This window comes from Leopardus geoffroyi, chromosome C3 (genome assembly GCF_018350155.1).
Source record: "Leopardus geoffroyi isolate Oge1 chromosome C3, O.geoffroyi_Oge1_pat1.0, whole genome shotgun sequence".
Classification (NCBI taxonomy): domain Eukaryota; kingdom Metazoa; phylum Chordata; class Mammalia; order Carnivora; family Felidae; genus Leopardus; species Leopardus geoffroyi.
The window spans coordinates 89,886,137-89,899,270 of record NC_059338.1 but is presented as its reverse complement, the minus strand read 5'-3'; the positions used below and the strand labels follow the sequence as shown (position 1 = coordinate 89,899,270).

The 13,134-nt window shown below is 42.0% G+C and overlaps 1 protein-coding gene across 5 annotated transcripts in view; it reads left to right on the top strand.

Annotated features, from left to right (window-relative positions):
* Positions 1–13,134, top strand: part of COL14A1 (collagen type XIV alpha 1 chain) — a 213,351-nt gene that overhangs the window by 171,942 nt on the left and 28,275 nt on the right. For all 5 annotated transcript variants that reach the window (XM_045453805.1, XM_045453809.1, XM_045453810.1 and 2 more), the window contains exons 41-42: positions 4,626–4,679; positions 5,145–5,216. In XM_045453805.1, coding sequence (XP_045309761.1) covers positions 4,626–4,679; positions 5,145–5,216 — 126 coding nt within the window. The remainder of the gene's footprint in view (positions 1–4,625; positions 4,680–5,144; positions 5,217–13,134) is intronic.

Here is a 13,134-nt window from a genome sequence, read left to right as displayed (position 1 = left end):
GCTTTTATATAGAAAAGGTCCTGCCCTTGTTCCTCACCCTGAGGTGAAGGAATGAGAGGCAGGATCTGAGCCCTGGCTGAATGTTGCCTGGTTTGCAAAGATGAGCCGTAATGTGGTGTCATGGCGGCCCACAAGCAGGGAAATTAATGCAGTGGCCCAGTCATCCTGGCTCCCTTGATTCAAACGTCTCTCCAGTCAAGCCCTCTCTCCATTCCCTTGCCAGGATACTGTGTTCTTCCTACATGTTTCCATGGAACTCTTCTCATCCATCATCATAGCACATTGTCATTTTCTTTCAATCATTGACTTTGCTCAAAACTGGAAACTTCTTGGAAAGACTGTGTTGTTCCTCATTAGCTATCCAAATCCTACCAGAAAGCACAGCACAGAGTAGCTCTGCAAATAATTTTCTAATGTGACAAATGTGAGGCTTCCAAGTAAAAAAACATGTTTACTCATGTGATTAAAAAATTAAACTGCAAATCATATTTACATGATGAAAAATGTGAACTTTTTATTTTCTAGGGTTAGGAAGAAAATTTGGGGAAAATGGGTTGGATAATGATTCTAAAATGGTATTAATTTTAATATCATCTTAGTTATAACAATATGGAACGAGTGCGTTTTATTTTGGAATCAGAGAAGCCGGTAACCCACAGTAACCTTAAGAATGCTTTTATTCTTGAACTGTCATATCCAAACATGCTCGATTCAGAATTGGCCCTTCGATTCAGATTCATGCTTGGTTCAGAATTGGCCCTTCCACAGAGAATTGCCCTTGGAAATGCCACCTTGGTCCCGGTTAATGACTAACTGATAGGAATGAATAAAACCTTACCATAGGTTATATCTGGGCTATAACTCCCACTCCAGCTCTCCTCATGGGATAAGCTGAGGCCAGACTTCAGTGATAGCCAATTCTCATGCCTCTTCCCAGGCCCTCTCCTGCCTCCTTTCCTCCCTAGCAGGTGCCTCCCAAGTACAGTCCCTCTAGATATCAAAGGCATAATATCCAGGTCTGCTTCTAGAAAATTACCCCTAAGGTATTCACTGAAATGAAATTTCAGCTTCTGAAAGTCCCTGACTCCTGATGCCTTTCTCCTGCGTTGTGGACAGCTCAGCAGCAAGGGCGATGACACTGGCATTTCCCCCCTGCCCTACACACATTTCCAGACTAATTATGCTTGAGATTAATACTTATTTAGTCAACACTGTAATCAGAACACTTCTTCCAGCATCCTCAATTTTATTCGAATTCTAACTAACATCTTGTTAGTACCTAGTTTTGTGCCAACAATGTGCTAGGAAAATATTAGGAATGGAACAATGAGTAAAACTTAATGTCTGCCCTCTCAGCTTCTGGCAGGTAGAATGACACAGAGTAAGCAAACATCTTGTCTAGCATCCTTTTTTTTTTAAATATGAAATTTATTGTCAAATTAGTTCCTATACAACACCTAGTGCTCAGCCCAACAGGTGCCCTCCTCAGTACCCCTCACCCACCCTCCCCTCCCTCCCACCCCCCATCAACCCTCAGTTTGTTCTCAGTTTTTAGGAGTCTCTTATGTTTTGGATCTCTCTAGCATCCTCTTTTGATCACACTCAACCATGAGCCCCTCCGCCAAATTTAGCTCCTATGATGTAGGAACATTGCTCTGTCTTCCCTTCCAGATGAGTCACATGTGGGGTCCAGAAATCAGGAGAATTCAGAACTGTTCACAAGAACATCCTTCATTGCCGCTGTGGAGGACAGAACTGATGTGTCTCTTTTTCAGCTCCTTCCTCATGATTGGGAGGGGGGCGTAAATGTGTTATTTCCTGCAGATCTTCCTTGGAATCATGCAGTTTTCTTATTTTTTTTTAGGGTCCATTTATTTTTGAGAGAGAGACAGAGTGTGAGCAGGGGAGGGGCAGGAGAGGGAGTTACAGAATCCAAAGCAGGCTCCAGGCTCTGAGCTGTCAGCACAGAGCCCAACACGGGGCTCGAGCTCACCGGCTGTGAGATGATGAGCCGAGGTCGGAGGCTTAACCAACTGATCCACCCAGGTGCCCCTGATCCACTTTTCTTTTAAGAAAATATGCCATGGCTTGCCTCCTTCTGTGAATAAACTTGCCCCTGCTTGTTTTGGGGAAGACCTCCTGCAGCAATGCTACGGTGTTGATTGCTGGGCGTTGTGTTGACGGTGTGTCATGTGTGGGTTACACACGGGTCCGTGTTTGCTTCCCATCCACTGCTGGAAGAGTTTTAAGGCAGGAAGCAAAAAATTTTCTTTTTAAAATGTCTTCTTAAATTATCAAATACGTGCCCAGAGTCCATTTTTTTCTTATGTGAACTTCATTGAGAAAATAATACATTTTTTAAAATTCCTTTTTATTTTTAATTATAAGGTCTCCTAACTTCTCTTGGTCCCATGTTTTCTCACTTACACCATGAGAGGATTGAACTGAAGGAGCTCTTAGGTCCTGTTCATCTCTCACATATTCTGATATTTTATGCTATATTTAAACAACATGCAAAATAATTTCTTTCAGACTATGTCAGCATTAAATTTTGCTATTTAGTTAACAAATCCCCAAAAGGGTGTGTGTGTGTGTGTGTGTGTGTGTGTGTGTGTGTGTGTGTGTAACTTAATCTGTATCGGGGTCTATTACTGCAGCTTTTTGAATTAATTTTTTTTAAGTAAGTTCTAAACCCAACATGGGGCTTGAACTCATGACCCTGAGATCAAGAGCCATGCTCTAGTGACTGAGCCAGCCAGGTGCCCCCTGACTTAATATTTTTGACTGAATGTCTTAAATGAAAAAACAGAAATAGTAGTAAAAAAACCCACAACTAGCAGCAGGTATATTAGTGTAGGATAACTGATATCACAAACAACCCTAAAATCTCAGTGGTTTAATACAATATATATATATTAGTTTATATTAGTGTAGGATAACTGATATCACAAACAACCCTAAAATCTCAGTGGTTTAATGCAATAAAATAAAATAAAATAAAATAAAATAAAATAAAAGTCTATTGTTGGCTCACAACCCAATGCTATCAACAAGATAGACAGAGGAGTGGGGAGGTCTAGTCTCTGCTCCATATGGTCATTTAGGAACTCGGGGTCTTTCCATCCTGGGACACTTTAATCTTTAACATGTGGGCTCTGAAGTTGCTACAAAAGGGGAAAAGAGAGTGGAGGATTACCCACAGGAAATTTTCATAAGCCAGAACTGGAACTGGCCCCTTTCCATTGGCCAGAATTCAGCGCTGTGGCTCCAACATGATTCCTGGAAACGGAGCCTGGGAATTTAGCCTCACAATGTGCCTGGGCAGAAAAGGAAAATCACAAATATCGGTGAGCTCTAGAATCATCAACCTTATCTAGTTTTCAGAGTTGCCAGTATTTGAGCTTGAGAGCATGAGAGGGCCTTGCTGGCCCTCCAGTGCTGTTCCTACATACTTATCCCACCCCCTCATCATGCCCCCTTTGGTTCCTTTCTTTCCAGTCACACCCCATATCCTTTTGTCCAGTCTCATCTTTACTCTTCTATTTGATACCTTGAAGTAGGGAGAGAGAACGGGAATGTGGACAGGAACCCCTAAGAAGATGATTTTCATGGACAAGACAAAGTGGGAAAAAACAGCTCACTGGAAAAGTGGCACAGATTTCAGAAAAGGAATTGGGAGAGGCAACAAGTGAGCCAAGAGAGGTTGATTTGACTTGGGTTGAGTTGGTTTGAGGTGGAAATGGATTTTATTCCGAAGAGAGACAAATCTCAAGACAAAAAGTTCACTTCTCCATGTAGAAGAACACGATGTTTTGATTAATATTTTATTAACCTGTTATAAAATTCAGACTGAAGATCCTTTTTCCTGTCTTTAACTGGATTGGAAGGACCGGCATCCACAGTTTAGAACCATAACCATTCAAGAATCACTCATGCCGACGGTTATATTTTTCACATAAAACCAACACACACTTACCCACATTAAATCATTTAGGAAGATACTTTGAGAAAGAATATCATTTGCCTTCTGCCTTAAGCCCTTCCAACATGGAATGGGAAGCCAGCATGCACTCATTTGTAAGCTCGTGATGACACATTGAACAAGTTGGCCCAGCAGTCAAAACCATATCATTGCAACAGGAAACCTACCCCACTGTTCTCCAGGCTGCTCCTGAAGAGTTGCAGTTTCAGATATTATAGCAATTTTATAATGTCGATTTCTTTGATAGTCCTTGCCCCAAATGGTCTCTGACTTCAGATCATGAAGGATACTGACTCGTCTTTTTGTCTTTTTGTCTGATTGATTACCAAAACTCAATCTCCCTTTTCATTTGTTGTGCTTGGTTTAAGAAAAATACTTTCTGGAAACAAGTTCCTGTTTAAGTTTGTAAGTGGCATGTCTTACTTAGACCTAAAATTCTTGTGCTAGACAATTTCACAGAGCCAACAGACACAAAAGTCTTGCCAAGAACAATTCTTATGAAGGGTTTAGAAGCGGTGAATCCTTAGAAGTCCAGAGTAAGCAACAGCACTTGCCCCCTCCAAATATTAAATGGGATTAAGTACATCTATCTGAAAACCATATAAAGCAATTGCATAGTTAACACACTGTTTCTTTTCCGCAGGGCTTTCCTGGAAAAGATGGGTCCTCTGGCCCTCCAGGACCACCTGGGCCAATTGTAAGTATTTCCAGAAACTACTAGGATATGTTCTGCTTTAGAGCATTTCACTTCTTTTGAGAAATTTTCTTTTGCTCAACCTTCACCTTGGCAGCCATCTTTGCTCTGGGTTAACAACTCACTCCTTGGTACAGAGCTCTACCTAATATATCCATGTTGCTTGATAATTCTATCAGAGCCCCTTTGCCTATACAATCCCCTGCATTGATTTAGTTTTCCTTAAACATAGCTAAGGCTCAAATTTGAACAAACTACGCCTAATAGTGTGGCTTCTGAAAAATATCTCCCCTACTTTTATGGTAGTTGGGAACAGGAATGAGCAATGGATATTGCTCCAAGTCTTGGTGTTGAGGGAGAAGGAAGCTATCGCTGTGTGTGTTTGTTACTCCTTCTTGAGAACTGGCTGTCTTCGATGAGAATGTATGAGTACTCACCTTTGTTCAATTCTCCTCTCTCTCTATTCAGGGCATTCCTGGCGCCCCTGGAGTCCCAGGGATCACAGGAAGCATGGGGCCTCAAGGTGCCCTGGGGCCACCTGTGAGTATGCAGCAGTAGCAGTTGCTCAGTCATCCCTTGGTTTATGTATGTGTTTAAATTTACCAGCATCTCTGTTGGCCAAAAATGTTTCTTCAGTATTGGACTCTGTGGGAATGTATGAAGGAAACCAGAGAAGCTTCTGGGGGAAAGAGTAAGATCAGACTGTGCATATATCATGGCTAGAGACAGATGGTCCCCATAGGGAATAATCAGCTGTGCTTCTGCTTATGTATATTTCCATTGTTTGCAATTCTCTGTTTGTCTAGGTAAGTTCAGTGTCATCTTTACAGGGATTGGGTATAATAGCTATGTGTTAATTAGGCCTGTCTCCTGGGGAAAAAATACAAAGTTGAGAAATTCAAGCATTAATAAGAATGGGAATAGATTTTTCTTTCGAAATCCTGCAAGAAAGACAAGATTTCTCGTCGAAACACACACTCACACGTAAGCAAATAAGTGAAAGCCAGTAAGTGGAACTAATTACCTCCCATTTTTGTGCTTCTAGTTTCTGAGGGTTTTTAAGTGTGATCAACGGGAGGGGTAGAGATAGGCTCAAGGAGAGAGAGAGAGATAGGAGAGAAAGAAATGAGCACGTCCGGGTCGGTTTCCTCATCTGTAGGCTGAGGTGGTTGCATTTAATGGCCTCCAAAACCACATATGGCATCTTCTGTGACTTTCAAGTTGTTCCTTCTACGTGTCGGTATTAGTCAGCATTCTGACATTATCTGTGACACACTAAATCTGTATCCATAAACTGAAGTAATTGGAGATGCATAAATGTATGCAGTACCGCAAAGAGGTGAAGAAGTTGTGGAAGAGTGAAATCTGAAGGGTGAGGGAGGAGATGTTAATGAGCTAAGATTCTATGGCTGCCATAACAGATTACTGTAATCTTGGTGCCTTAAAACTACATAAATTTATTAATTTATAGTTCTTTAGGTCAGAAGTCTAACATGGTTTCATTGGGTTAAAATCAAGGTGTTGGCATTTCCTTTCTGGAGCTTCTAGGGGAGAATCTATTTCTTTGTCTTTTCTAGTGTCCAAAGACCCCCACATTCCTTGGCTTATGGCCTACTTCCATCTCCAAAGTCGGCAGTGTTTCAGCTTTCTGGCCATTCTTCCCTAATCACATCTCCCTCTGAGCACAGTCTAGAAAGGTTTTTTGCCTTGAGGACCTACATGATTATATCTGGGCCACCAGATAATCCTAGAGAATGTCCCTAGATAACCTCAAAATGCTTGACTAAGTCACATTTGCAGAGTCTCTCTTGCCACATAAGGTAATATATTTATAGGCCTGGGGATTAGGACATGGACACTCTGGAGGATGCTTTTTCCGCCTACCACAGTCAACAAAACATTACAGAAACACTGGTTCTCATTTGGAAAGACACCACTCTCCCTCTGGCTACCCAGACTGCCATACTATTTTTTGTTCTCTAAACTTATTTCAGTATAATTATTTCACCCTCAGAGTTCTTTCCCAAGCTAAGATTTACATGACACATATGCAGGTGTATACACACACACACACACACACACACACACACACACACACACAAGATATGAACATAAAAAATGCCTCCAGATTTTAGCAAGCACATCCTTATTTGCACACCCAAATGAATGCTCTTCTCAGCAGTTACTTTACAAAGCCATATACTCATTCCAAATACAATGTCATTGTTCAAACACTTTTATATCTCCTCTTTTCAAATCCAGCTGTAATGAGTCACAGAAGAAAATTTGATTGCTTTCTCTTCACACATATAGTTTTAATCCAAAATGGTACTACTAATTATGGTCATGCATGTGGAAACATACTCTAACACTCACCTTCATGGTCATGCAGAAGCACACATGCAGGCACATGTGCATAGACACACACACACACACACACACACACACACACACACACTCCTGTCTCTACCATCCTTTCACTATAAACTTTTCCGTTCATTTGGTCCTAGTCTATTCCTCACCAGAAAAGAGATTTGAAAACATTATCTCTCCTACCAGGCTTTAGTCTGCTTCCCAAACTGTTCTTGGGAACAAGAGTTCTGGAATATGTCAGTGGGGCTCGGAGAGTAAGGGGTGCTGGTTAAAGCAGTGTCAGAGATTGTGCATACTAAATCTGTTTCTCAGAAAGTCATGAGGGATTTCAGGACATCAAAGACTTTGAGGCATCCTGAAATGAAATGAGAAAAAGCAAGAGCCGGTTAATTTGGTTAATAAAATCACGTGTGCACGAGCTGATCTTTTTGTTCCTTGAACTTTTGCTGACACCTCCTAGAACTAGTTTCCCTTAACCTGAGCTGCGTTCATATGATCTATGAGAGATGGGATAGGAGAGAAGAACCAGCTCCAGGATCCTACAGAGAAGAAAATGGGGTGTACGAAGGGTGGAGAATGTGTTAGGTAAGCAGAACCCCACTCTGCTTATCCACCTGGCCTGTTGTAGCTCTTGAATATGGCCATACAGAAATGCCAACGAACTATTTCCTGGAAAGAAAGCACTCGTTAATAATATTGTCTTCGATCATTGTAAATCAACAGAAAAGGGTCCCCATGGCCCTGGAATTTTTATCCAAGACAGAAACCATTTAGTGTATAGGCACTGGGCGGGGACGCCACAGTGGTAGGCTGTGGATATTCTGTCAAAAGCCAGTTGTTCTCTGAACTGTCCCGCCCAGACTTTTCCTCGTGCTCCGTGTTCCGCGAGGTGAGCAGCCAGATGCCTGCTGGCTGCCAGACTGGCGTGACTAGTAAAGCAGGCTTGGTGTCGTGGTGTTAAGGCCTTGATTGATTTCCCATGGATGTCTGTCTAGGAAGGCAGGAGGGAAAGAGACCAAGAAAGACAGACTGCCCTACTGAAAATAGCAACGTGTTTCCTAGGCCAGTGCCAGGAACGTGTGCTTTCATGCACTCTGCCTGCAGCCACCGACTTCCCTGGGTGGACCGTGCTTTGCTGCGGCTGCCAGCGTAGCTCCTACCTGAGGTTTAAGACTTGTCTAAAATACAGTGCCTCCCCTGCAGGGGAGCACACAGAGATGAAGCTCATGTAAGAAGGGGCCATGAGTTTAGCTTGAGATCAATATAGGTAGACAGGTCCACTACATCATCTAAAGAGCGCTGCATTAGAAGTCAGGATTCCTGGGTTCTAGATGTGGCCCTGACATGACCTTAACTAGCTGTGTGAGCCACATCACTGAAGCCATTTATCTAGACTCTCAGGACGTCAGTTTCCTAAGTCACTCATGTAAAAATATTTGCTGGGTAGTCACAATATATGCAAGAGACATGGGGAAGAGGGGTTCCGAGGGGTACAAAAGATGACCAAGGAATTTTCCCACATTCATGGAAAATCTAGAGAGTGGTTTTGTTTTAAGATTTTTTTTAAGGGACACCTGGGTGGCTCTGTCAGTTAAGTGTCTGACTTCAGCTCAGGTCATGATCTCCCAGTCCGTGAGTTCAAGCCCCGCGTTGGCCCCTGTGCTGACAGCTCAGAGCCTGGAGCCTGCTTCAGATTCTGTGTCTCCCTCTCTCTCTGCCCCTTCCCTGTTTGTACTCTGTCCTCTCTCTCTCTCTCTCTCTCTCTCTCTCTCAAAAATAAATAAACATTAAAATAAATTTTAAAAAATACATAAATGAATGATTTTTTAAAGTGTATTTATTTATTCTAAGAGGGAGAGAAAGCACGAGTGGGGGGAAGGGCAGAAAGAGAAAGAGGGAGACAGAGGATCCCAAGCAGGCTCCACACTGTGCGCACAGAGCCCAACTCGGGGCTCGAACTCACAAAACTGTACAATCATGACCTGAGCCCAAACCAAGAGTCGGATGCTCAACCGACTAAGCCACCTAGGTACCCCAAGAGTGATTTTTTTAAATGTAAGTAGGTATAATAAAAGGCAAAAAGTGAGAAATGGTTTAAAGGAAAGACAACATAATTGCTATGAAAGTCCCACTGAGAGACAGAGAGACCTACAGAAAGACAGAGAAGAAGAGGCAGAGAGGGAGCTATCCCCTGAACTGATGCGATGGGGAGAATAGCTCCTGAAGGAGGCAGCATTTCCTTTGGATCTTGAAAGGAGGGTGTGCTTTGCTTCCACAAAGGCATTGTTGGCATTGTTTCAATGGGGATTGTGGTAAAACATAAAGCCAACACAAAGCACTGCATCCTTTGTACCTTTTATCTTTTTTGACTCTTTCTCTTGCTTCGTGGCACCTGCCACAATTATATTTTGCACCCTTGTTGTTTCTCACCGAGTTTATCACAGGAAGCTCTAACCCGCTCCCTGGCCTCTGCTCTAGCCCTGGTCTCATCCATTCCCCAATTGCTGGATGATCCTTCTAGTATATCTTTGATGTGTCATTCCCTGGCTTGAATCTCCTCACCACATCCTGTTACCAGAGGATGGGTCCCACATATTCAGCCAGGTATATGTGGCCCTTCATGATGAGCCCTTCCTTTCCCTTCCAACTGACCTCCCACTATCCCTTCATCTGCAGTTGAGTCATTCCAAGTTATGTAAAGCTCTCCCAACACGTGCTATACTGTTTCATACTTGTTTGGTCTCTGGGACATTTTTCCATTTGTCTGGGCTGCTTTCTCCTCCTTGCCCCACTTGGTGAGCTCCTGGCTAGTCTCTCTTTAAAACTGTGCATTTTCTGTGTGAGGACCTTCCCTCCCCCACCTCCTTAGGCTGAGACATTTCATATAAATCTCCATGCCAAGTCCTCCACTGAAATGACCATTCCTCAAGGGCAGAAAGGTCATCATACCCATGTACTCATGTTTTTATTCCTAGATTCCAGCTCAGTTTCATAGAAGTTTCTTAATCAGTCTTTGTTAAAAGGAAGAAAGAATAAGGATCAGTGTTTATTCTAGTTAGGCTGATGTGCAGGGGAGTCTAGGAGATTATTCTTAGACATGGAGGGTCAGACCATGGAAGACCTTTCGAGCTGAGCGAGGATGTTTTGATTCGTGTTAACAGACATCTTTAATGTGTGGGACTTGGACCATGATGAGATCATTCCTCTTCCCTCAGCACTAAACTTCTGTGAACCTATGAATGTAACTACTGTAGTTTCTTTTCTTTACATTTCAGCGATTCCTAAAGTTATAGGAAAATGTGCCACTTTTTCTTGCCTACGTTTACAGGGAGTATGTGTTTTCCCTCAAAGCATACTTTGGTGGAGTTATGGACCTTCCCTTGCTCAGGAATTTTTATTTTGTTTTTGTTTTACTTTGCAAAAATCAAAGGAAAAGATGTCAGAGATGTTGGAATAACAAATAACTTCTTGCCATACAGATATTCTACTAAATGGATCTTTCACTGAAATTGCCTAGCTGTGCCCTGTAGCTACTTAATAACCTGCATCGTGAGGCTGAGTTTGAGGGATTTCAGGCCGGATTAAACATATCCATCCCTATGTACCAGAAGGGGCTGACCTGTCAGGTTTTGTTATCAGTCAGGTTGGCCCTCTAATTCCTAAGTTTTAAACATTTGGAGGAAGCCAATTTAATAAACAGTAGCTAGCAATGGTGATGTCAAATAGTGTATTGGTTCAAAAATAAATATATTCTAGATCAACTGGTTTTTAAGAAATGACTCAAGTTAGGGGTGCCTGGGTAGCTCAGCCAGTTAAGTGTCCAACTTCAGCTCTGGTCATGATCTTGGGGTCTGTGGGTTCGAGCCCCACGTTGCGCTCTGTGCTGACAGCTCAGAGCCTGGAGCCTGCTTCCGTTTTTGTGTCTCCCTCTCTCTCTGCCTCTCCCCCACTCACAATCTCTCTCTCTCTCTCTCTCTCTCTCTCTCTCTCTCAAAAATAAACATTAAAAAAAATTAAAAAAAAAAAAAAAGAAATGACCCAAGTTAACACTGAATTCTGAATTGTGAGGGTTAAGTTGGAGGGATGCATGATTGCTTTTTTATTATTGTGTAATTAGGAAATGGAATGGAAGACACTGGCTGGCAAATTGTCGAATAGTGTTCTCATTCACTTTGCTGAAAGCACACTTTGCTGGGGAGGCAACAGACTCCGGAGACTGGCTGATGGGGTTCTGGTCCCAGCTTTTCCATTTTCTCACTGTGTGACCATGGGCGAGTTGAGTTGTTCAACCTCTTCTTGCATTACTTTTCTTATATGCAAAATGGAAATAATCTCTCCTAGGGTTGCGACAAAGAATAAATTAGTCTACTTTCTAGGAGTCTTACAATGATTAAATAAATGAGTTAATCTTACAAGCCTGTTATAGGGTTAAATAGGTTAACACGCCGAGAACAATCTGGTATTTGCAGATGGTGTCTGAATATATTTAAAAAGTGGAATATTTACTTTTTTTTTTTTTTGCTAATTTTTGGCTTTTGTTGTACATTTAATGCTTGAAAAGCTGGTTCCATTAAAGATTTATTTCATGGTAACATAAGTAGCTCTTTTCTCCAGTTAGACCTATAAGGGGACATTGCTGCATCTTTGGGGACTTGGCCATTTGTGGAGTCTAAGAAATGAAGAGGACAACACCAGTACATCTATAAGAATCTGAAAAGAATTGTGAGGGAAGGATGCCTTGTAAATCTTACTTTAGCCAAAAAAAAAAAAAAAAAAAGTTCTATAAAGGAAATTGGATACTTCTAACAGAATCAACTCTTTTTCTAATGGTCTAGGAGCTCAATGCCTGAGAATGTCTTAAATATCTTTTTTTTCAATCAAGGAAGTTAAAATGAAGCTGCCATCCAGATTTGAAGTAAAATTCAGCCATTCGTTCATTCAGTTAACATGTTTTTGAGTACCTGCTATGTCCCAAGCATAGTCCCAAGAAATGGGGAGCCAGGAGTTTGGGAACTAGACACAGACTGAGTATGGAACCTACATGTGGAGAGAGGTTATAGTGAGGATATGCTTTCTTTGTAGGGTCTGAGATTCTGCCCTGGAAAGCCCAGCTTGTATTTTTCATAAATCCTGTTCCTTGAGCTACCTCATTCCAAATAATGACGACATTGTGAGATGCTAGCACGTTAGCCTTGTAAGGAACCCCAGAGACCATTTAATTTACTGGCCTGATACTACAAAGAAAGAAGCTCAGAGAGTTTAAGTGGCTTACAGATCCCATGTCTCATCTATTTTTTTCCGAAAATACTAGTATGCAAATTTTCAAACAATCACAAAGTGGTAAGAATTTAGAGTGAGCACCCATGTACCCAGAACTAATGTTCGTTATGTGTATGAGTGTGTGTATATTTTTAAATAAAGTTCTCTTGGGCTTTGTTTTTTTTTTTTTAAATATTTTTTAAATGTTTATTTTTGAGAGAGAGAGAGACACTGAATGTGAGCAGGGGAGGGACAGAGAGGGAGGCACAGAATCCAAAGCAGGCTTCAGGCTCTGAGCTGTCAGCACAGAACTCAACGCGGGGCTCAAACTCAAGCTATGAGATGATGACCTCAACTGAAGTCGGCCGCTCAACCGACAGAGCCACCCGGGTGCCCCATCTTGGGCTTTGTTGATTGTAATCTTGAAAAATTATCATATGGTACACTAAAGGGTAGGTTTATTTTTATGGTTGAAGTCACTTAATATTTTTCTTCTCACTTTATTAACATAACAAAAGGAAACTCAAGGTCAGAAGAAGCAGACAAAAGTCCTAGATTTATAATAAATGTTTCAGTTTAATATTGGACTTAGTTGAATGTTTGAGCAACTCTTTTATGCAGGAAACAGGCTAGGTGGTTTTAGAAATATAAATAGGGGCGCCTGGGTGGCTCAATCGGTTGAGCATCTGACTCTTGATTTCAGCTCAGGTCATGGTCTCGCGGTTTGTGGGATCAAACCCACTGTCGGGCTCCACACTGATGGTGCACAGAGCCTGCTTCTGATTCTCTCTTTTCCTCTCTGTCTGCTCCTCCCCAGCTCATGCTC